This window comes from Sturnira hondurensis, unplaced genomic scaffold (assembly GCF_014824575.4).
Source record: "Sturnira hondurensis isolate 20B ecotype Veracruz unplaced genomic scaffold, ASM1482457v3 Scaffold0007406, whole genome shotgun sequence".
NCBI classification, from domain to species: Eukaryota; Metazoa; Chordata; class Mammalia; order Chiroptera; family Phyllostomidae; genus Sturnira; species Sturnira hondurensis.
Genome location: NW_028080037.1, coordinates 17,635,402 through 17,659,239, shown reverse-complemented (window position 1 = coordinate 17,659,239; position 23,838 = coordinate 17,635,402). Strand labels below are relative to the sequence as shown.

The following is a 23,838-nucleotide window of genomic DNA, read 5'->3' as shown; positions in this document are numbered from 1 at the left end:
TTGTGGCCTCTTTGCAGGGTGACCATTTGAAATGTAAAATTGCAGCCACCTGCGGTAATGGACTCTTTAATGAGCAGGGGCTGGATGTCTGGGCCACACACAGCTCTTCTGGGGTACGGAAACACAGCTCTGCGCCGTCGCAGCGCTGGCTCGCCTGCTCTTTGTGGTCTTATGCGCAATTAAAAAGTATTTTTTATTGTGAAATAGTTTCAGACTTACCGAATGTTATAAAAATAGTATATAGAATTCCCAAGTACTCTTTAGCTGTACTCCCCAAATGTTAACTATATTTGCTTTATTCTTCCTCCTTCTTCCTCTTTCTTTTTAAATGGACTTTTTCAGAGAGAAAGAGAAACATTGATTTGTTGTTGTACTTACTACGCACTCCTTGGTTGCCTTTTTGGTATGTGCCCTGCCTGGGGATCGAACTCACAACCTTGGAGTATTGGGATGATACTCTAACTGAGCTACCTGGCCAGGGCCTCTTTTTCGGGGATGAGTGTGTGTGTGAGAGCAAGAGGGAGGAGATGTACTTGTTTTTCTGAAGCACTTGAGTAAGTTGCAGACTTGGTAGGTAGCCCTTTACCTTTAAACATTTCCACCTTTTTCCTACAAGGACATTTTCTCACATCACCACAGGATAACGGTCAAAACCAGACATAGTGCTGGGACATTGATACAGCACTACTGTTGACTCTGTACACTGAGTGCACGTTTTGCCGTTGAGCTACTAATTTTTTTTTAATTTTAAGAAAAATGTGTAATGGTTCTTTTTGCTTGATTGCAGCCTGTATCACTGTGAGAACCCTGCCCTGAGCCATCGCCTGCAGTCCCTAAGGAAGCTTCCCCTCAGAGTCTTTTCTACCAGTAAGTAACACTGGGAGGAGGGGTGGCCTCTCTGGGCTGAGCTCCTCAGTGCCCTGGGGTGAACTTAGCACCTGCTCCACAGTACCTGTGAGGTGCTTACGGTGCCTGGCATGGAGTTTTCACCGAAGCATTAGCTGTGATTCTCAGTGTTTTCACTGGCTGCGTAGTAGTTTGTTGTATGACTGTACCATTTAGTGCCATTGGGCGTTCGTTTCTTCATGCGTCTCCAGGATGTATTTGTAAAGGCGGAATGACTGAATCAAAAGGTTTATGTATTTTATAGTTTGAATTTACGCCAAATGGCTCTTCAAAGAGAGTTGTCCCAGTTTACCCTCGCACAAGCAGGAAGTGCTCAGGGAGCGTCAGTTCCCAACACTGGGTTGTGAACTGTTTTGATCTTGTAAGCAGCCATTTCAACCCTTTTGAAAATGTGCGTTGTCTTTATTATCTAAATACCCTTTTTAAGCCTGCGAACCAGAGGATTGTGGTTCGATTCCCAGTCAGGGCACATGCCTGGGTTGCAGGCCGGTTCCCTGCAGGCCATTTCCCAGCAGGGGACGCACAAAAGGCAACCATACATTGATGTTTCTCTCCCTCTCTCCTTCCCCTCTAAAGATAGATAAATAAATAAATACATACATACATACATATATACATACCCTTTTTATTCATCGTACCAAAAGGTCATGTGTAACAGCCCAATAAGAGTACCCGGGGAACACAGAGAGGTGGTTAATGTGAACAGAAACAGAAAGCTTATTGTAGTTAATAGGAGAACATCTGCATGTTGTTTAATTAGGCCTTGAATGCTGGAATCATGTGAAAGATGGAGGTGGGGAGCCTCAGAAATCAGGCTGTAATCGTGGAATGGCAGAAAAGCTGTGCTTCCACAAAGGGACAAACGCGGCGGAGCAGTGGTCAGGAGTGGAGGGTGCTGTGTACTCAGAGGAGGCAAGAGGAAGGGACCTGCAGTGGACGGGAAGGCCGGGGTGACCGCACAGCACGCGGCAGAGGGGCCTGGTCTGAGGTCCGGGCTCAGTGCAGGGGACACAACAGGTCTCGCATCGCCTAGTATTTTAGAACGAGGAAATTTTTGTCTTGCCTTTTGACAAGTCTTTCTTGGTCATCAGAGGTAGAACATTTAGTTATCAAGTAGTAAGTGTTCATTAGGAACAATTAGAAGATGGAAGAGATTAGTGACATCCCTACTTGCTCATCGATAAAAGAAACAGCAACAACGAAAACATGTTGGAGGGACAATGGTGTAGGGAGCAGGGTGACTGCCTCTCGTTGGAAGTCAAAGGCAGTACGAAGGGTGTGCTCTCAGGCTTGGCCCAGGCTATCGAGAATTCAGCTCTTAAGATACTGTCTTGATAACGGTTTTATTGAGACAGAATGCACCTGCCATAAAATTCGCTCTTTCATGTACTCAGCTCAGTGGTTTTTAGTGTGTTTACGGAGTTGTGCAAGCGTTCCTCTACCTTTGGAACACTCACTCCCTACTCACCACGCCGTGAACACTCGACCCATCAGGCTGTCACTCCTCACTCTCCTACCCTCAGCCCCAGGCAACCACTCACGTACTTTACGTCTCCGTGGGTGTTTCCTGCACTGGACACTTCATGTAAACAACTCACACAGTACACAGCATTCTGTGACTGGGTGCTTTTACATAGTGTTGTCAGGGTTCATGTTTAGCATGTGTCAGTGCTTCATCCCTTTGTTTTTCCAGAGAATATTCCACCGTGTGGCTGTGTTGTGTTCTGTGTTTCTGGTCATCAGTTGGTGGACCTTTGGGGTGTGTCCATTTTTTTTGTGTTATGAATGATGTTTCTGCTGGACACTCTTGTATAAGTGTTTGCATAGGTGCATATTTCCCTTCTTTTAGGTAGAATGGCTGAGAGCAGAATGGCTGGGGTCATGTGGTGATTTTAGAGTTGACACTGTGTGAACTGACACACTGGGCTTCAAAGGGGCTGCCTCACGTCGCAGTCCCACCAGCATGGGTATGAGCGTTCAGATTTCTCCACGTCCTTGCTAAAACTTACCTTTTTGATTATAACCGTCCCAGTGCGTGTGAAGTGGTATCTCACTGTGGATTTGACTTGCATTTCCCTGATGACTGGTGATGCCGTATTGATTTGCTAGGGCTGCTGTAACAGTGTCACACGTCACGTGGCTTGAACAATAGAAATTTACCCTTTCACAGTTCTGGACGGGGTTGCCTCCTTCTGAGGACTGTGCGGGAGCAGCTGTCCCATGCCACTTGTCCAGCTCCCGAGGGTTTGCCCGCAGTCTTTGGCTTCCTGGGCTTGTAGATGCGTCTCCCCAGCCTCTGCCTTCATCTCCACATAGCATTCTCCCTGTGTGCACGTCTGTGTCCAAATCTCCCGTTTTTGTAAGGACACCAGTCGTATTGGATTGGGGCTCACCATTGATGCCTTTATTTTTACCTGCTTGCCTCTGAGCTATGGGGGGTAAGGGTTTCAATCTACGAATTTTGAGAGGGCACAGTTCAACCCGTAACAGATATTGAATATCATTTCGTGTGCTTTTTGGCCATTTGTCTGTCTTCTTTGAAGGTGTGTCTTTTAAAATCCTTTTAAAGGTATGTACATTTTTAAATTGGATTGTTGCACTGTAAGAGCTTATGGGATTTTGCGTTTGAGAATTGTGGTGTCCAATCGAAATTGGACCTCCATTGTTGAAGTAAGAGCCCAGGGCCCTGCGTGAGAAACGGTACCTGGCTCCAAGTCCTGGGCCTGCTGGTGCCCAGCGGGCCAGCCTTGATGAGTTTCTTGATGTCTTTGCTATTCAGTGTTTTCTTAAAATTCTGTGACTATAGTGGCAGTAAAGGTACAATATTGTAGTTTCATAGGGAAGGTGCTTGTCCCTTGCTAACTGGTAGAATTTGGAGACAGAAGGGTCTCAGTAGTGACTCAGGGTTACACCTACCTGTGAGGTCCTCCAGGGTCCAGTCACCTCTCCTGAGGGCTTCTGGGATACGCTGACTTTCCCTGGCCCCCTGTTGGTGCTGTGTTCGTGTGACTCACTCCTGCCCCTTTTCCCAGGCTCAACATTTTCCTGTTTTTGTTGTTGTTGCAGATGCCAGAAAAGTCCACACTGCCCCTGCTCGAACCTTGTTCCTGTTCCGCCCCCTGCCCTTTCTGTTTGTGACTGGCGGTGGCTATGCGGGCTACCGGCAGTATGAGAAGTATAGGGAGCGGGAGCTGGAGAAGCTGGGACTGGAGATTCCACCCAAACTCGCTGGTCACTGGGAGGTAGGAATGAGATGGAACCACCTTGATTTCTCCTGCGGCATGAGAAAATGCCTGTCACGTTTTAAATGCCCCAAAGTTTAAGTGTTTGAAAAAGTGAAATGTACTTTCTTGGAGCTCATGTCTCCAGTGGGGTTTTGGCCAGATGCAGAATTATCTTCCACGTCACGCCAGACTTCCCTTCTGTTCTCAGACCTGCCCCTGGTCTCCCCACGGGCTCTGAGGAGAAATTTCCTGCTGGTGAAGTCCTCAGAGTTCGTGCCTGGTACGAACCAGGGCTGGCATCCTGGCCACTCACGCGCTTCTTGGTCTGAGGATGAGCTGAAATGGCTGGGCTGTTGGGATGTGGGTGAGTTCTCACCAGGAANGATGCAGAATTATCTTCTGCGTCACACCAGACTTCCCTTCTGTTCTCAGACCTGCCCCTGGTCTCCCCACGGGCTCTGAGGAGAAATTTCCTGCTGGTGAAGTCCTCAGAGTTCGTGCCTGGTACGAACCAGGGCTGGCATCCTGGCCACTCACGCCCTTCTTGGTCTGAGGATGAGCTGAAATGGCTGGGCTGTTGGGATGTGGGTGAGTTCTCACCAGGAACCAGACTGAGATAATCCAAGGCCTTTATTGTTCCTGCTCAGAAGGCCCCCCTGACAATCGGGCCATGTGGGCCAGGGGCAGGCTTCAGTGTTGCTGAACCGCACATGGTGCGTGATGAGCCATTTACTCATCTGTGCTTCTGGGGCCCAGGACCACACCTGACTCAGAGCAGACATTCAGTAAATACTGAAACTAAAGTGTAAACGTGTACATTTTAAAATCACCTTCTTCACAGCCACAATTTAACAATGGAAAGTCTGAACTATTAATAGATTTTAGTAGCCTGGGCAAAAGAGAGGATGCAAATAAAGATGCTAGGGTATCTGGAATGACGCATTGGGTCTCCTCATGGACCGTTCCATACTGGTAATCAGCTCAGCCAGGTCCGGTGGCCAGGGCATCTGACTCCTGGAGGTGAGTCCCAGCCTGCTCCTCAGTGGCTGTGTGGGCTAGGGTGTGTCCCTTTCACCTGGGTGTCTGTATCTCCGGCTATGAGACAGTGGGCCAGATTGGAACACGACTCTGAGGTTCCTTCCTGCTCTAATGTGGTTTATCTAGGAATTGGCGTTACATGCTACACATCATAGGCTTCCCCAGTTTTGACTTTGGTTTCGACCCTCTTCCTCCAGCGGAAACCAGTATAAAGGTCTCATGTGATTTCCAGCAGTCCTATAAAGCTGTGACTTGGGCACCTGGCCTTACAGATCTGGAGGTGCCGTTGTCCCGAGAAGTATCTGTGTGCTCATGGGCCTGTGTTTGGTGTGTATGCCTTGTACTTTACAATCACCTGCTTCAGACCAGGAAAAGCAAGGTTTTCTGTCTAGTGTTATAGCACAAAATCCTTTGGCAAAGGGTGATTGCGTTGTGTGTGAGGCACACTTTCAAAGCATGCTCTGCTCTGTTTGCTTTCCGTGACATTAATGGTTTCCTCTGTAAGCATAACCTTTTCCTTTAGACCAGTCAAGTATTCGTGAGGCTGATGGACTGCACTCACGTGTCAAACCCAAACTGGCTTCTCTGTCCCCGGGCACTTGTCAGCTGACTCACCCTGTGACGCACTCGCCTGCTTTCAGGAAATCCCCACTCATCTCAGAGGCATCCCCAGAGAATCTACATTTGAAAGAAATTGGCTACTTCCAAAATCAGAAAAGACCGATGTCAGTAGTTGTTTTGTTTTGTTTTTTAGCATCCACTGTTTGTGTAATTGGGATCACTGCCATATAGGAGTCAGTTCCCGAAAGACGATTGTTTGTAACGAGGACAGGGCTGATTAGCTCCTAAGTTCTAGGCCCTGGACAGCTACAGGAGGCTGGGTGGGGAGGCCTGGTGCAGTGTGAGGCCTGAAGCCCCTTTGGTAAAGAGCTGGACTTAGGTTAAATACCATTCCTTTTTTTTTTTAAGATTTTATTTATTTATTTTAAGAGAGAAGGAAGGGAGAAAGAGGGAGAGAATCATTAATGTATAATAGACACATCAACAGGTTGCCTCTTGCGGACCCCCAACTGGGGACCTGGCTCACAACCCAGGCATGTGCCCTGACTGAGAATCCAGCTGGTGACCTTTTGGTTCACAGGCTGGTGCTCAATCCACTGAGCCACACCAGCCAGGGCTAGATACCATTCTGTTGGTTGAGTAAAATGGCCAAGGGACTGCTCCTGATTTTCAAAATAGGGGAAATGGTCTGGTCTCCCAAGTAGGTATTGTAAGATTTCAGGGTAGGCAGCGGGTTGTGAGAGGGAGAGTTCAAAACTGGCTGCTGGGGGCTGGATCTTAGTCCCACCCCTTACCCAACCTAATCACTGTCACCTCATATGAAAAATGAGAGAATACACCAACCTGGCTGATCATTGGAATGTTAGGGAACTTGAGATCATGTGGATTCTTCCGGCTCATCCCGAGTGTGTGAGCAAGGCCCAAGATCTCTGTTTTTAAAAAGCCCCCTAGGAGCCCTGACCGCTGTGGCTCAGTTGGTTGGGCGTCCTCCCATAAAGCAAAAGGTCATGGATTTGATCCCTGGTCACAGCACATGCCTAAGCTGTGAGTTCAGTTCCTGGTCGGATGTGTAGGAGAGGCAGCTGATTGATGTTTTCTCTCTCACATTAGATGTTTCTCTCTCCATCTCCTTCCTCCCTTCTCCTTTCTCTGAAAACAAACTTAAAACAAAAAACAAAGCCCCCTAGGCGATTTCTGATGACAAGTCAAATTTAGGAGCCATGACAAGATGAACCAAGGATTCCCTTCAGGGCTTTGTTTTTAAGTGGCACATGGAAATCTCTGGTGGTGATTTGGCTGGAATGTAGTCCCTTCATATCCCTGAGATCCGGCGACCTCTGTAGAGCTGAAAGAGAAGACAGACTGGTAGTTACCGCTGGGAGGAGCCCTTGGGATCAGTGGCGTGGCCCAGGCACTGGGGTGGTTTTTTACCAGATGGCATTTTCCAGATTTCCAGGAGATAGATGCAGGTGGAACAGCGGACGGTGCAGCCTTTCCCACACTTCACGAAGCATTCCTCTTAGTCCCTGTTGGTCAGGATGCCGGCAGGGGTCTTTGTTCCCCTTTCCCACTTGTAAATAAATGTCTCTTGTGCTGCAGAAACATCAGTTTATCCCCCAGGATCAAAATTCTTAAGAGGATACTCATAATACTTTATGGTGAACAGCGTTGCGCGGTTTTTCTGAACCCTTTTGGTTACAGCAGCTGGCTGAGGTGGGCAGGGCAAATGTTAGAGCCATTTTACAAAAGGAAAGACCAGTTGGTAGCAGAGTAGGGTCCCAAATGAGATCTGCTGACCCCAAATCCCATGCTCTTGGAATAGTATCGGGTTACTAGTAAAAGTTGCTCTTAGTACAGAAGTTACACAGTGACAGCAAGAGATGGAGGTGAATGGCCTGCCCGCCAGGGCTGCTCATGTGTGTGTTGCCTCCGTGTTCCGAGGGCTCCTACTGGTTACATGTCTGTGCGTGTGAGGGTGCTCCCTCCAAAAGTTGCGTGTGGTGTCGCAGACGAGCGTTCACAGTAGGCCTCCTTCCCGCACCCCAGTGCTGTCGCACAACTTACACTGGCATCGTGCCTTTATTGACATAGAATGTCTGTTTTGGGTAGCAGTACAGAAGAAACCACAGCGCCATCTATATTATGTATAAGTTATCACGTTGTTTTCCATGTGGACAACTGTAAACATACTTTTGGCCACTCCTTGTTCTGGATAACGTGACCCTTATCAGATACGGATATTTGCAAATATTTTCTCTCATTCTGTGGGTTGTGTTTTCACGCTTCCTTCTCCCAGGACCAGTCATCTTTTATTACACTGGCATTAATTAGGTTATGAAAGGATTCAGAAGTGCTGGGCAAAGGTCATGGTCAGGAATGTGGACTCCACACTGGGTCCTCTTCAGTGGTCTTTACAGCACCACTCATGTTTGAGTTCCCTACAATTACAAGAAAGGCAGTAGTCGAAAAGCAGGGGAGCTGCCAGCATCTCAGACACCCTGGGGACGGTCCCTTTCTTCACACTGACATACTTGCAATACCCGTAGTTACCTCTTTGAAACACCCAGCAGTACCCGGAGGGCTCAGATCGCACATCCGTGTCCAGCCTGGCAGCTCTCCTTCACTGAGCTCCTCCTTCGCCGGCACGGCTCATGCTAACACATCCTGGAGCCCTGGGTGTCACTCCCTCACTCCCTTGATATCTTTTTTTTAATCCTCACTCAAGGATATTTTTATTGATTTTTAGAGAGAGAGGAAGGAGGGGGGAGAAAAACACTGATGTGCGAGAGACATCCATCAATTGCCCCATATGCACTCTGAGTGGGGATTGAACCCACAACCTGAGCATGTGTCTTGGCTGGGAATCGAACCAGCAACCTTTTGCCGCACAGGACAGTGCTTCAACCAACTGAGCCACCCAGGCAGGGCTTGATAATATCTTTTGATGCACAAAAGTTTTTTATTTTGATGAGGTCCAGTTTATTTTTATTCTTATTGCCTATGTTTTTGGTGTCATATCCAAGAATTCATTGCTGAATCCAATGTCCTAAAGATTCTCTTCTGTTTTCCTCTAAGAGTTTCATCTTTTTAAGTTTTATGTTTGTCTTTCACTCATTTTGAGTTAAAACTTTTTTAAGGCGTAGGATTAGGGTCCAGTTCCACTTTTCTGCATGTGGACATCCAGTTTCCCAGCACCTATTGTTGAAGGACGATTGTTCATCCGGAAAAGTATTGGCACCTTGTGAACTAGTCTCCGTCCCTTTAAGTAACAGAAGTGGTAAAGCACCAATAGAACCTGGGGAAACAGGGAGGGTGCTCACGATCCCCACCCCTTCTCATCAGGACTGACTGGGTGTCCTCATGGGCTTTACTTTTCCATGTTCACGTCCTGTCTTCGTCTGTTTTTACATGGATATATACCAGTTTTTTATCTTGCCCCCTTTTGCCGTATATGTATTGCTCTGTGTGATGACTTTTTAAGACTGCGTGGAAGCACTGTTAGTGGCCCTATCACCACAGTTGATTCTGGTGCACTGGTGGCTTTTGCCGCTCTGAATAATGGTTTTGAGCACATCTTTGCACGTAGGCCTTTTCCGCAGGGTGAATGCCCAGGTGTAGAATTGTCTGAAAGAGTGTGAACATCTATACGGTTTGTGCTATGCATTTGGCTTCTAAAACAATTGTACGTTTGTGGTTGGTATTCTTGGACACATGAACCTCACTGAATATTAGCGAAACAAAAGTCATAGATAAAAGTGATTCCTTTCTTCTTGAGTTCACTTCAACAAATCTTTGAACTCCTATATGCCAGCCCCTGTTGAGATGCTGGGGATCCATTCATGGATAGAACCAGAGTTTCTGTCCTTATTGGTGGGTGAAGATGCTGTGGAGAAAACTTAAACAGGTGAAGGGCACTGATGTCCTGTGCTGGGACTGAGGCAGCCAGAAAGGAAGGCCTCACTTGGCATTCGAGTAGAGACTGCAGGAGCAGAAGGGCAAGCCAAGGGCCATTGAGGGGAGAGTGGTCCAGGCCGAGGCTTGAGATGGACAGCATGTGTCCATCGCTGCTGAGGAAGAGCAAAGAGCCCATGTGGCTGGAGTGCAGAGGGCAGAGAGGTAGGAGGACTGGAGGACCTCACACACCCCGCTGCCTTCTGAGTGAGGGCTGAGTGCTTGGGGCTCTGATCCGATCACTCTGGCTACTGTGGAGACAGGCTGGGGTGCGAGGGGGCTTGTCGGGAGGCTCTGACATATCCCAGCAAGAGACGGTGGAGGTGGGTATCAGGGTGGGAGCAGTGAAGCGGGGGAAGGGACTCAGTTCTGGATGTTCTGAAAGGAGAGTGGACAGGAGGCAGGGGTGGATAGGAGGCAGGAGGGGAAGGGGAATGGGAATGAGTCCTGGTTTTTGACTTGAGCAGGTGAGGCGGGTATAGTGGCTCTTTACTGAGGCCAGAAATAGGGAACATCAAGACTCTGGAACCTTAAGATGGTTTATAATTTGCTTTTCTTTATATGAGTCCACTTTAACATTTTTCACGTTTCTTCTCTGTTTATATTGGCTCAGAGTATTTATAAGTTTAACATTTAGACCAAGTGGCACTGAACTAGGAGCTTGTGCTCTCAGCCCGGTCAGTATGCATGGACTTCCTGCTCTGAGCGCAGGAGCCGTGAGCAGTCAGAGCACCAGGGATGGGGCAGACACTTCCTAGAGGGAGGTTTTCCCCCCAGGAACTCACGATGTCTTGGCAAAGCTGGGGGTTTGCAGTCAAAGTGCGTGTTCATCCGGGCTGCCCAGACCTGGTGCTCCGTCTTCAGTAGGAGGGGGGTTGCCGCAGGGGCCTCCACGGAGAGCTCACTCTGCATGAACAGCCACAGCAGGAACGGGATGGGAGGCAGCCAGGTGTGCCTGGAGCTGTGGCTGGTTCTGCATTTGTGTGGCACTTGGATTTCAAATATGCTGTTCTCTTATCCCCGTAAGTCAAAAAGGGGGAACAAAGCCTTCAGAAGTACTTCTTAACAGGAGGGGCGGAAGGTGCATGGCAGCTGTACCCCTGAAGTTGCTGGGCGACGTCCGGTGTGTTGGGGAGTGCCCAGCTGTGCGGCTCGGTGACTCCAGGGTTTCCTGTGAGCATCTAGGTGATTGCGGTTCCACACAGGATGACCTCTGGTGACAGATTCCCATTGGTCTCTGGCATTTCCACTGTGTCCTTTCTTCCTTGACCTGAGGACAGAGGAGCATGTGGTGGGAATGCTAGCCTATGGCAGTGGGGGCCCTTTGGGAAGAAGCAGCCCACACAGCCCTCCTTCAGTAAGCCTCAGAGGGGACTCCATAGTGGCGGGACGGCCTGTGGCTGCAGAGTGAGCTGTGGGTGGCAGCAGCCTTTCCCATCAGGCACCGAGAGTATGCTCTCCAACACCAGCACCCGGTCTGGAGTGGCACGTGGTGTGCTGGTCATGCCCTGGCTCAGTGGCCGGCTCCTGGGTTCCCACCAGTGAAGCAGCAGCAGCTACATGGGGCACCGTGAGAGCAGGCCCAGCTTGCGGTGCACAGCCCTTCGTGGGGAGCTTGGGTTTTTCTCTCTAGTCAGAGAATTTGGGGGGGTTTTCTGTGGTTGAAAGCCAGGTCTTCCCATTCTTTTACTGTGAACATTTGAACAGAGTAGAAAAGTTGAGAGGATAGTTGTCATCCACATACACACCCCTTGATTGAGTGGTGGTTAATGGTTTATTCTGCTTCTGCATCTGCTTTATCTCTGTGTGTATGTGTTATTTTTCTCTGAACTATTTGTGAGTCTATTGCAGACACAATGAAACGTCACCCTTAAATACATCAGTACACTTTTGAGTGTAATAACGCAGTTTTGTTCACTTTAGCCCGGCTGCGGGGGGCTGATGGGGGTGTCTGTGGTGTTTGGGGAGCAGCCGTAGATGACAGGCCTGTGTGAGTGGGGGCTCCGCACTCGCTCCCCACGTTACCACTGCTTTTTCACGTCATGCCTCAGTTCAGAATTTTTTTTAAAAGATTTTATTTATTCTTAGAGGGGAAGGGAAGGAGAGAGGGAGAGAAAGATCAATGTATGGTTGCCTCTGATGTGTCGCCTGCCGGGAACTGGCCTGCAACCCAGGCATGTGTCCTGACTGGGAATCGAACCGCGATCATCTGGTTCGCAGGCCCGCGCTCAATCCGCTGAGCTACACCAGCCAGGGCTCAGTTCAGAATTTTTAAAGACATGTGGAGCAGCATTCCAGTTCATGCAAAGGTAGAAAGACAAACCAGCCCAAGCATTCTCCCAGGTCGCCCGTGTTCCCATCCCCCTCCCACAGCTGGACAGTAGTGAACATGTTCTGCACATTTTTAAACTTGCTATAGTTACTATAACTCTATCGTTCTCATCACTAAACAGGCTATTAACTTCCTCATAAAGTTGTTCAGTGAGAATGATGTATGTGACCTGGTCCCATGCTGGCAAGGAGTAGAGATTCAGTGAATAGTATCTTTCTTCCCTAAACAGGTGTTGAGAGAACAGTTGTGAAGGTTAAAATGGGCAAATAGTCAGATTGGCAGGGGGTCGAGCTCCCTGGCTGCTGGAGTGCTGAGTGCCGTTTACTTACAGCTCAGCTCCGTCCTCAAAGAATCCCCGCTGGTTCTCGGACAGGAGGGGGTCTCGGAGGACTGCAGCCAGTGTGTGGAGGAGCAGAGGGCTCTGCCTGAAGATGAGGACAAGACTAGGCTGTGCTCAGGGCTGGGAGAGGTCCAGGGTGGCTGACTGGGGGCCCTGCAGGGAGCCTTCTTTTGGGCTTGCTCCATTTCAGAGTACCTTGTCATCCCCCCCCACACTTTTTATTTTATTAAGCTATAAAACACATACAGTAACATTCACTCATTAAAAATATTTTCAGCCCTAGCTGGTGTGGCTCAGTGGATTGAGTGTGGGCTGCGCGAACCAAGTGGTTGCCAGTTTGATTCCTAGTCAGGGCACATGCCTGGGTTGCAGGCTAGGTCCCCAGTAGGGGGCGTACAACAGGCGACCACACATTATTATCTCTCTCTTTCCCCTTCCCTCTCTCTAAAAAATAAATAAAATCTTAAAAAATTTTTTCAATTACAGTTGACATGCAGTAATTCTTCAGGTGTTCAACATAGTGATCGACATTTAGATAACTTACGAAGTGATCACCATAGGTCTAGTACCTGCTTGACACCGTATGTTGTTATTATGGTTTTACTGACTAGATTCCTTGTCGCACTTTACATCCCCACGACTGTTCATATAACTGGCAGTATGTGCTCTTTAATCCCTCCCTCTTGTCCCCATTCCCTAAACCCCCCTCCTATCTGACAGCCATCAGAATGTTCTCTGTATCTATTAGTTTGTTTTCTGTTGGTTTTTTTATTTTGTTTGTTTTTTTTAAATTCCATGTATAGGTGAAATCATATGGCATTTGTCTTTTCTGTCTTTTCACTTAGCATAATAACCTCTAGGTCCATCCATGTTGTCACAAATGGTAAGATTCATTTGTTTTTATGGTTGAGTGGTATTCCATTGTATCATGTTCCACACCTTTATCCAGTCGTCTGCCGATGGACACTTAGTTGCTTTCATATCTTGGCTATTGTAAATAAATAATGCTGCAGTGAAGACAGGGGTGCATGTATCTGTGTGAATTAGTGTTTTGGATTGCTTTAAATAAATACCCAGAAGTGGAATACTGTAGTTCTATGTTTAAGTTTTTGAGCAACCTCCGTACTGTTTTCCACAGGGGCTGCACCAATTTGCAGCCCCGCCTACAGTGCATGAGGCTTCCCTTTTCTCCGCATCCTCCCCAGGACTTGTGTGTTGATTTATTAATGATGGCCATTCTGACAGGCGTGAGATGACAGCTCATTATTGTTTTAATCGGCATTTTCCTGATGATTAGTGACATTAAACATCTTTTTGTATGTCTGTTGACCATCTCTATGTCTCCTTTGGGAAAACGTCTACTCAGGTCCTCTGCCCATTTTTTTATCAGATTGTTTGGGTTGTTTTTGTTTTGGGGTGGGGTTTTTTTGGGGGGGTGTTAAGTTGCATGAGTTCCTTACATATTTTGGATAGTAACTCCTTATTGGTTGTGTCATTAGCAAATATCTCCTCCTGTGTAATAGGTTGTCTTTTTGTTCCATGTTGATGGTTTCCATGTCTGTGCAAAAACTCTTTGGTTGGGGTTGTCCTGTTTGTTCTTTTGTTTCCCTTGCCGGAGGAGAACTGTCCAGAAAGATACATTAACTAAGAGTGATATCACAGAGTTTACTGTCCGTGCTTTCTTCTGGGAGTTTTATGGTTTCATGTCTTATCTTTACGTCTCTAATCCATTTTGAGTTTATTCTTGTATATGCACCTTGTTTTCTTCATCCTGCTGGAGGCCGCCCTTCCTGGGGGCCACTGGGGGGCTCTGCGTGAGCCTGGGGGCATCAGACAAGTCCCGGGGGCCCAATAGGACTGCTAAGGAGCATTTGCTAACACTGGCCTTCCTCAAGGGGCCCCACTGGTCCACAAGGAATGAGAATTATCCAGAGCACCTGCCACCCTTGTCCCACCTCTGCCTTGTGTCCTGGCAGTCATCAGGGAGCTGGAGGGGGAGGTTTGTCCAGCTGTTGGTGGCCAGATGGCCTGGGGCCTGCAGAGAACTCTCAGTGGTGCTGGGTGGCACTCCCACCCCCGGGAGTCCGAACAAGGCAGAGGGACTGGACAGTAAGGACCCAGTGTGGGCGGAAGGGGCTCATTCGGGGTGGGAGAGTAAACTAATTAAAGTGTTTTTATTTTTCACAGAAATGATTGTTGTCTGGAATCTGGAAAGCATTTCCCTACCGAAACAGGTGGTGGAGGTCAGGTTAGAAGGCCAAGAGGGCTGACTGGGCTGGTTTATGATTCTAAACACCCATCACCAGAGAGGCTTTGGAAGGAAAGGAACCTTGGAAGATGGCATGAAACTGCCTGATCGGTCATTGTACAGGGGAGAGTGTTGGTGCCCGAGGCCGCTCAGCAAATGAGAAGCTGGGCTTTTGATCCACAGCCTTGTTTTTCCCCTCTGGTCTCATGTGGGCTGGACCTGGTCTGGAAGTACTGGAGACTCTGGGGAAGTTCGAATGGTCTTGCAGGATCTTTCTGCTTCTGGCATTTCGTGCTGCTAGGATTTTGTGTCAGCATCTTGTGCTTCAGCTTCTTTTTATCCCATCTCCCATGGTGTTTGCTTGGAGCTTTGGGGTGAGGAGGAGTCTGAAATCCCACTTCGGTCCCCAGGGCTAAACCCCACGCGGTTTGCCCCTGCCTCTTTGCTCCTGCTGGTGCATTCCCGGTGGAACATCACGGGAGTCCGTGGGGTGGGATCCTCCCCCTGTCTTCCCTTCTCCCCCTGCGGCAGCCCAGGTCTGTAGGTTGTCATGGAGAAGTTGCTTGGGCTGAATCCAAAGGAAGACAGGTATGTAGCCTGTGTCTACACGCCAGTGCGTCCTGTCCCAGGCTGCCCCGGCCCAGCCACCCATCTCTTCACAAGCCCTGTAGGCACTCTCTACCTTTCTAAACATTGCCTTAGAAACTATATTCTCGGTGGAGGAAGCCAGGGTTGGGTTTTGTTCCAAAGCCTGAGCAAGAAGAATGAGCCTCTGAGGCTATGTGACCACTGGGTGGCAGGCTGCCCTGGGCGTGGCCTGCACAGCCAGAGACCTGGCTCCCTGTCTTTGTCCAAACAGTCTTCCCCGTCAGACCCTACCCCTGGTAAGAAACGTTAAGCTGTTTCATTCCATCCCATGCGGATTGGTGGGCATGCAGGTGGGGTGCTGGCCCCACAGGTTAGGGCTCTTCTATCTAGTGGGGTAGAAAAACAAGGCACATAGGGGTCACTTTGTAAACTATGTGATTGTCTAACCATTATACTGTACACCTGAAACTAATATAAAATAATGTTGAGTGTCAGCTGAACATTATTTTTATTTGAACTTAAAAATAAAAAACTTTATTTTTAATTGAAAAATAAAGTTTAAAAAAAGGGCAGGGCACAGAATTACCCGACGTGTTCTTCATCCTGCATGTTCGGCCCAGTGGGGTGATCTTACTGCCTAGGTCTTCTTTGCTGGTCTGCAGGGGGATTTTATATGTGAGGAGTGTGCCTGCCTGGAGGAAAGGAAGCGGAAGACACATCCTGTGTCTTGAGGACAAAGTATGGGAAGGAGTGAGGACTTAGATTCCTTCTGTGTCACATCCTCACTTGGAAAGCTAGACAGATCTACTCAGTCCTGAGAAAGCCGGCCAGCACCTGAAGGCCCAGCCTGTCCAGAGAGGCTGGTATGGGGGAGGCCGTGGAGGGGGGCGTCAGGGAAGTAGCTGCCCCAGAAGACTATCTCCTGCTGAGGACAGCCTAACTCCCAACCCAGGTAGTGGCACTGGGGAAGTCCCTTGACTGATCTGCAGGATGGTGCCCTCTCCCCCTTAAAGGGGCCCCTGGGCAGCCAGGCAGCGCTAGGCTGGGGGGCGGAGCAAAGCTCCAGCTGTCTGCTGTCCGCCCTCCTGCCCCCGCCCCAACTGTCTGAGTGGCTGGAGCCCGAGTCCCCGCCCACCAACCCAAGGCTTTCCTGAAGGAGCAGCACCTCCCCAGAGTCGGGTGCCGCCGGAAGCCGAGGGAGGACAGGACCACCTGCATGTGAGTGAGTTGGGCTCTTCTCCGGGACACCCCGCTGAGAAGCCACTTTCAGATCCTGGTGAGCTGTTTGGCTCCCTGCCGTTCGGGGCACAAGTTTATGGCTTGGAGGCTGAGGCCCTGGGGCCTGAGGAACCCACCCCATAGTCTCAACCAAGTTGTGGGCTTCCCCAGCACGCATGGCAGTCTTGGGGCCGGCTGGATGAGCTCACTTCCTCCACATCCTGTAGCATCTCCTGGCCTGAGAGCCGCCGAGAGCTCAGGATTTCCTCCCTGCTGCTGAAAGGGCCTGGGGCAGGTGGTTGGCGGGGACATTCGCAGCACTGTTCCTCAGTGGGACCTGGAAGTGTCAGTACTTGTCACCGGGTCACCTCCCAAAGGACAGGGAGGGAGAGACTTACTGCCCTTCTTTAGTCCCTGTGCCCACGGGCTCTAGGGGTAGCCTGAGGGGAGAGTCCTTTCCTTTGGGAGAGTCCTGTCCCCAGCTCCACCCATCCTTCCCTGGGCCTCCCTCTGCTGGCTTGAAAGAGGCGCTCTGGGGCCCATCTCTCTGCTTCCTCTTCTCTTGCCCAGGGCGTCCCCAAGATGGCTCACCCTTTCACTGGGGAGGTCCATTTCCGTGTTCCCTACTTGTGAAGTTTTGTCTGTTTTCTATTCCTGGAACTCAGGGGAGGAAGGGCTGGTGGCCCCACCTGGACACAGCTGCCCAGCAGCCATGCATCAGGGGAACAGGGGGAGAAAGCAACCCTGCTCTTCCGGGTGGGAACATGCCCTAGGTCAGGCCGAGAGACACGTGTTTGGGGGGCACTGGGGTTTCTGCTAAGGCTTCTAGAGGGGTAACCCTGGTGCCCAGTGAGGTTTCCACTTAGAGAGCAGACACACATTCTCAGTGGCCTCAGGCTGGCCATGAGCAGGGCTGCCGGGCCCTGTGTACTCAGGGAGAGCTTCCGGAGGGGGTGGCGGGATCGAGGACTCCCTCACTCCCTCACTGCCTTCCTGGCCTTGGCTGAGACTCAGACGTGAATCTGCCAGGGTCCTGGGGGGCCAGGCAGGAGCGCACATGCCCCATCCCCCACCTGTAGGAACTGGTAACTGGCCTGGGTCAGTCCATCCTACTTCAGTTGGAATGTTCCATTCCACTGGGGGGGATTGTTTCCTTCATCCTGGTTAGTGAGGGGTGGATGGGGACATTGCAGCATTGCTCAGTGTGAACCCCTAGAACAGCTGGTCCTGACAAAGGTGACATCCTCCCCCACCAGTGGTCCTGTTGGGCCCTCGCCTCCTCACAGGGCAGCCTCTGCCCTGTCCCTTCCGTCCACACAGTGGAGAAGCCTCTGCCCCCCACACACCCCTGAGTGTGGGTCTGGAAGGGAGGGGAGCCGTGGGGAGCCAGGTTTGGGGGATGGGGCCTCACTGAGCTCTTCAGGGGAGGGGGGCCGGAGTTTCTAAGCAGAGCTATGCAGGGCCGTGGTTACAGCTCCAACAAGAGCCTCCCGGTAAGTGGGAAGAATGGCCACTCAGAGAGCTCCTGTGACATGTAGAGCCTCTCCCCACTCAGGTCAGGCTGTTGGGAAGGCAGCCAGGATTTGTGGTGACTACATTGTCCCCATCCCCCACCAAAGCCATTCTAAGTTCTCATGTTCTGTGTGGCCGGCCCTTATGCCTTGTAATGACTTTAAAGTCCTACTGGTCACAGCCCAAAACTCACCTCCACAGAGTGGCCTTGAGACTCTCAGAGGGAAGGTGTCCGTTCTTCCCCACTTCAGAGCACCCTCCTCATAGGTTCCACGTCCAGGCCCGACCCCCACCTAACCCCCCTCCCCTGCCGCCAGTAACACTCGGGGAGCCAGAGGGCCTGGAGCACTGTCGGCTGTAGGCGTGCTCTGCTCTTGGGAAGCGAGAAGGAGTGACCTCTAGGGACCCCCATTCCTCCATCCTGCAGCTCTAAGCTGGACAGGGAGCCACCGGGCTTGTTCCCTGGGGAACAGGTGAGTGTGTGTCTGCTTCCTGGGGACCTTTTGGGGCCCACAGATGATGACTTAGAAGAAGCCTGACACACTGGTCTGTGTCCTGTTTAGAAGAACAGGCAGAGGAGTGGCATAGGTGGGACTGAGGAGGTAAGGACCTCCTGCCCGGCCCCTCGGCAGTTCTTAGTCACCAGGACAGCAGCTCCTTGGGCTGGTCCCCCCTGAGCTTCCTGCACTGTGGGAGGGGAGTCAAGTACCTGCCCTGCCCTGGTAGGCTACCTGGCTAAGCCCTGGGACTGGAGGCCCTGGGGGACAATGAAATGCAAGCACATGCATCTGCTTTGAGGACCTGAGGTTTCCAGACAAGCTGGGCTTGTTCACGGGCTCTTGAACGTGCCTGACTGACTGCTGCTATGTCACCATCCCATGTGGTAGGACAGTGAGGAAAACCAGCCACAGGAACCTGGGACTCGCATCCCCTCCCACAAGGCCTGATTGGCCCCTACCCTGAATCCCAGGTGTGCGTTCAGTTTGAGCTTTCTAATTTCTAGAGGCAGAGAGAGAATCCTGTCCTGGAAGCCAAGCACCAGACTCAACCCCAACTGCCTCTCCCCCCTCTGGGCCTGTTTTCCGTGTGAGGCCACGGCCTGGTGGGCCGGGGAGGGGTGGGGTGTGCTCAGCACGTGTGTGGTGTGACTGGTCATCCGAACCTGGCTTCTGGGGGAGCAGGGGTGCCAGCTTCTGGTGCTGTGGGCTGTGGATCTGTCCCTCAGGGCCAGAGGACACGTGTGCCTTCATCTGCTTCTGCGTGAGGCCTGGCCCGCCCACAGCGGGCTCTCCCTGCCCCTCATCAAGGCCAGTGGCCTTGGGAGACTAGCGCTGCTGGAGGCGTCAGAACCAGCTCTGGTCTGGGATGAGCCAGGCCTTGCCATCTCCTCTGTCAGGGCAGAGATCCATGCCCTCATCCAGGCCTTAGGCAGCTGTGTCCTGACTGCGTGGGCCCCTGTGCTCCTGGAGTCTCACTGACACCCTTGGCAGGTGCCGAGCTGGCCTTCCCACCACTGTGGCTGAGGTGGGTTTGCTGGGGGTCAGATGGTCCCCCTTGTGTGATAAGGTCACGTCTGAGTTGGGGCTCTTTGCACAGCCACAGCCCGTTGGCCATGTGGGGTCCTGGTTTGGGTCAGTTCTCTGCCATCAGTTTCTCCTACGCTGTGTTTCTTTATGTAAAGATGGCCAGGCCCCTGCCCCGTGCCAGCCTGCAGCTGGGATTGGAGGCCAGGTGGCTGGATGTCCTCCCTGGGGCCTTGACTTCCCGGCGCTGAGATAGCAACAGCCTGGAATGTGTGCTCTCCTCCCGCCCTGTTATCTGTGAGGCAACTGTAAGGGCTTTGTGGAGGCAGCGTGTCCTCCCCACAGCCTCTCGGGCCCCTGGCCAGAGTGCTGTCCCTGTTCCCAAGTAAAGATGGGGATGGCGAGTGGTGGCAGGTATGCACTTCAGTCCTGGCCTGTTCCCAGCTCCTCAGTGGTTTTCCCTGATGTCACCTGGGTGCTCATCTTCTGAGGAGCCCTTGAGGGGTCAATGCCCAGAGTGGGGGGCTCTGAGGAGGGGCCATGGGCAGTGAGGCAGAGCCAGAGCTGTTCAGATGCCCAGGGTCTCAACAGCCCCACCTCTCCCACCTTCTCCCCCTCATTCCTCAGATGCTACTTTGTCACCGAATGGAAAATGGGTCAGGTCCTGGCAAGGGAGGGGCTGCCCAAGCTGCAGACAGGGCGACGCTGGGTGCCTGCCTGGAGTGCAGGGCTCAGATTCCCACTTGTGCTCTTTGAGCCCAGAGGGCCCTGGTCCCCTCCCTGCCATCGGCTGGCCATCAGCTCACTGGAGCTGGCAGGTGGCCAAGCCTGGGGACGGAATGGGCCGAACCCAGCGCTGGTGCTGCAGGCCCAAGCAGGTGTGTGACCAGTGCCTGTCTTTGCAATAGCCCCAGCTCTGCCCGTGGTCTCTGAGCGGAGGAAGCCGTCCAGCAGCCACCCAGAAGCAGTGACAGCGCAGGAGCTCCTTGGGGGGAAGGGAGGAAGGAGGAGGAACAAAGGCGATCCTGCTGGCGCCGCCCTCCCTGCCCGCCCACCATGTGTCAGTCAGAGGCAAGGCGAGGACCAGAGCTCAGCACGGCGAAATGGTGAGATGCTGCTGGCGGCCTCCTAACCCCACTGTGCCCCGCCACGACCTCCGCAAGGTCAGAGTTCATGTCCAGCGGTCCCGCAATGGAGGTGGCGGCAGGGGCCCAGGGGATCAGCCCCCGAGGTTGGAGGGGCCCGGCCCTGGGGGCCTGAGTCGGAGAGCCCACTTCAGGTACCCGGGGAGGCGGAGGGGCTGGTGGCCCAGGGCCTGTGCTGCGCCCAAACAGCTGCTCCCCACGCCGTTGGGGGCAGCACTTCCGGGATCAGTCCCTGTGCTTCTGCAGTGAGCAGGGTGGGTGGTGGCAGTGGGAGGGGGAGCAGTGATTTGTCTGGTTTTGCTTGGCCCCCAACACCCACTAGATCTTTTGAAAACAGCAGGGTGGGATGGGAGAGAATGAATGCAGGGATCTGGGGAGCAGTGGAGATGCGGCACCTTCATTGCCAATTGCTGAACTGGGCCTGGCCATCAGCTCAGTTCTCCATTTTTTTTTCTGCTTTCAGTATTAGCTGAGATGCCTCTTTGTTCCTTGGTTTGTTCAGCAAGTGGGGGCAGAGGACCCAGCTTCTCTGAGAGTGCACGGGCCAGGATGGGAGCCTTAGATTATCCAGTTGAATGCATTCTTTTTGCAGATGAGGAAACTGAGGCCTGGGGACATTCCCAGAGTGGGTGGCAGTGTAGTCTCTTGATGGCTACACCAGGGCCTGAGGATCCTTTGCTGGGGCTTTAAGCACGTGACAGAGGTCCTGGGCCTCACCGATACACCTCGGGAGGTTCTGGTGGAAAGGCTGAGCCTGTGCTAAATGCACTGGGCTTAGGCTGGTGGGGCTTGTGAAAAGGCCGACATTTTTGCCAAAAGGAGGGGCCTGGATTAGGTGTGTGGCCCCAGCAGACCTGAGAGGTGGCCTGAGGTGGGGGCAGGTTCCTCCCACCAGTTTCTGGATCTAAGAACCTGACAGGACAAAGAACGACCGGGCAGATGGATGGAGCAGTAGCGGTTAGGGGTGTGTGAGTTTTCCTTTGAGGTCTTGTCAGGCCCGATCCCTAAATTTATCAGATGAGAGAAGAGGCCTGGGGCCATCCTGCAGCAGGGTGGTAGCATAGCTCCCCCACTGCCACTCACTGCCACTTGCAGCTGCGTTGAGAGGCTCTGGGAGATCAGACTGGTCCCTGGGGCCCCAGGAGGGTGGAGGCTCTGAGGCCAGCTCTGAGCCATCTTCCCATGCTGGGCCCAGGTGGTGCGTAGCCCTGGAGGGCCTCGCCAGGGCCACTCCCTCCAAGAGGTTAGGAGCCAGACCCCGTGCTCTGCGTCTCAGTGTGGGCAGGCATGAAGGACTGGGAAGCGGGTTTGCTGACCAGAGACCGCCAGGCCCCTGCCTCAGAACGGGGTTGGGATGGGGGGCACGGCTACTGCTGCTGGACTTCCTTGAGAAGTGAGCTTGCGAAGGGTGGGTTGGGGGTGGCCAGACCCTGGCTGGTGACCCCAGTCATGCGTGGACATGTGCCCTGCAGGTTGCACTTCCCCCAGCTGGCCTTGAGACGGAGGCTGGGACAGTTAAGCTGCATGTCCAGACCTGCCCTGAAACTGCGCTCCTGGCCTCTGACGGTCCTCTACTACCTCCTGCCCTTTGGTGCCCTCAGACCGCTCAGCCGGGTGGGATGGAGGCCCGTGAGCAGGGTAAGTGTGTGCAGGCTGCTGGCCTGGCCCACTGCCGGGCAGCCTGAGTGTCAGAGGCGATGTCTGTGGAAGCCAAGCCCTCCGGGAGGGTGGTGGCAAAAGGCGCATTGACTGAGGTCTGGCTCACTGTCCGCTGCCTGCTCTCTGCCCGCCTTGTGCCATTTGGGGGCTCTGCTTCTGGAAGGAACCCACACTGGGCATTCAGAAAACAGTGTCTGTCTCATTGCCTGTGTTCAAGGAGAAGTCAGCCTAGAGGTGATTTTGAGAACCCAGACTAATTCCTGATCTGGAACTAGAGGGTGGGTGGTCCAGGAAGTCTGGAGTCTCTTTAGGCCCCTTAGGGTGGGGATGCCTTTGAGGACCTGGGAGCCCCGGGCAGTTCCCTGGAGGGCAGACTGACCCCAAGAAAGAGATCCTGCTCCTGGGGTCTTGGACAGCCCAAGCGGGTGTTGCGAAGGCTTGAAAGCTAAGGAGCTCGGGCCAGGAGACCTGAGGTTGCGCAGCAGCTGTGGCCGGTGGACAGGTGTCAGCAGGGAGTTCTGGGAGCCACTAATTGAGTGCTTCCAAGAGGTGTTTAAAGTTTGAGTGAAATTACTTTTACACCTTGGGGATTTGGTGTCTTGGTTGTGTTCAGACAAGCAGCAGCAACCAGGTAGAGGCAGGTCCCATTATGTCAGCACCTGGGGTCACCTGGCCCTGAGAGTTGGGCTGTAAGGGCTGGTTCCCTTGTTCCTCCTGGGAGGAACCTCGGGTGCAAACAGCTCTGTGTTCTGGTGCATCACCGCAGAGTGCCTCCGAGTGTCAGGCAGGGCTTTGCAGGCTGTGTCCGGGCCCTGGCCCTGGTGACAGCGATAACTGCACATCTGTATGATGTCAGCGTCCCTGACCCTGGCGGGGGTGTGTTCTGTTTCCTGTTGGGACAGGGATGTGTACTTCGGGCTTTCTGCCTGGGTCGTCCTGCTCCTTTCTGTGGGCCAGGACACAGGCACTGCTTCCTGCTGCAGCCTGTTGATGGTATCAGAGTCATCTGTGCTCCTTCCCTGCTTCAGGAAACAGGACTGTGTTGGCCAGTCTCTCCCCAGGCACTAGGGTGGCCGCAGTTCTGCAGGCACAAAATGACTAAAACACCTGGCTTGCGAATCACTATGTCACGGTTTCGGCCAGTACTCAGTTTTTGAGACCAGTCAGCAGGTTCAGTCTGGTTCCTAGTGAGAAGCAGCCACATCGGAAAGCCAACGTGGGGCACCCAAGACCTCCGGAGGCAGCCCCATCAGTGGCGGGGAGTTGACTGGGGCACAGCGGGCTGAGTGTGGCTGTCTCATCCGCCTGCAGGTGGCCTTGTACAAGTCGGTGCCAACGCGCTTGCTGTCGAGGGCCTGGGGCCGTCTCAACCAGGTGGAGCTGCCGCACTGGCTGCGCAGGCCCGTCTACAGCCTGTACATCTGGACCTTCGGGGTGAACATGAAGGAGGCCGCCGTGGAGGACCTGCACCACTACCGCAACCTCAGCGAGTTCTTCCGGCGCAAGCTGAAGCCGCAGGCCCGGCCCGTGTGTGGCCTGCACAGTGTGGTGAGGCTGGACCCGCAGCGGGGAGGAGGAGGTCCACATCTGCAT

At 52.4% G+C, this 23,838-nt stretch overlaps 1 protein-coding gene across 6 annotated transcripts in view; it reads left to right on the top strand.

Moving 5' to 3' along the window:
• The window catches only part of PISD (phosphatidylserine decarboxylase), a 33,459-nt gene that overhangs the window by 6,849 nt on the left and 2,772 nt on the right, over positions 1–23,838 (top strand). Inside the window, exons 1-4 of one of the 6 annotated variants that reach the window (XM_037052574.1) lie at positions 16,328–16,406; positions 20,350–20,547; positions 22,059–22,224; positions 23,557–23,793. In XM_037052574.1, the coding sequence (XP_036908469.1) occupies positions 20,498–20,547; positions 22,059–22,224; positions 23,557–23,793 (453 nt within the window). In that variant the 5' untranslated portion in view covers positions 16,328–16,406; positions 20,350–20,497. Of the gene's footprint in view, positions 1–787; positions 868–3,972; positions 4,149–16,327; positions 16,411–19,129; positions 19,443–20,349; positions 20,721–22,058; positions 22,225–23,556; positions 23,794–23,838 lie in introns of those variants that run through there. The other 5 variants (XM_037052576.1, XM_037052577.1, XM_037052572.1 and 2 more) reach the window with 5 other exon arrangements.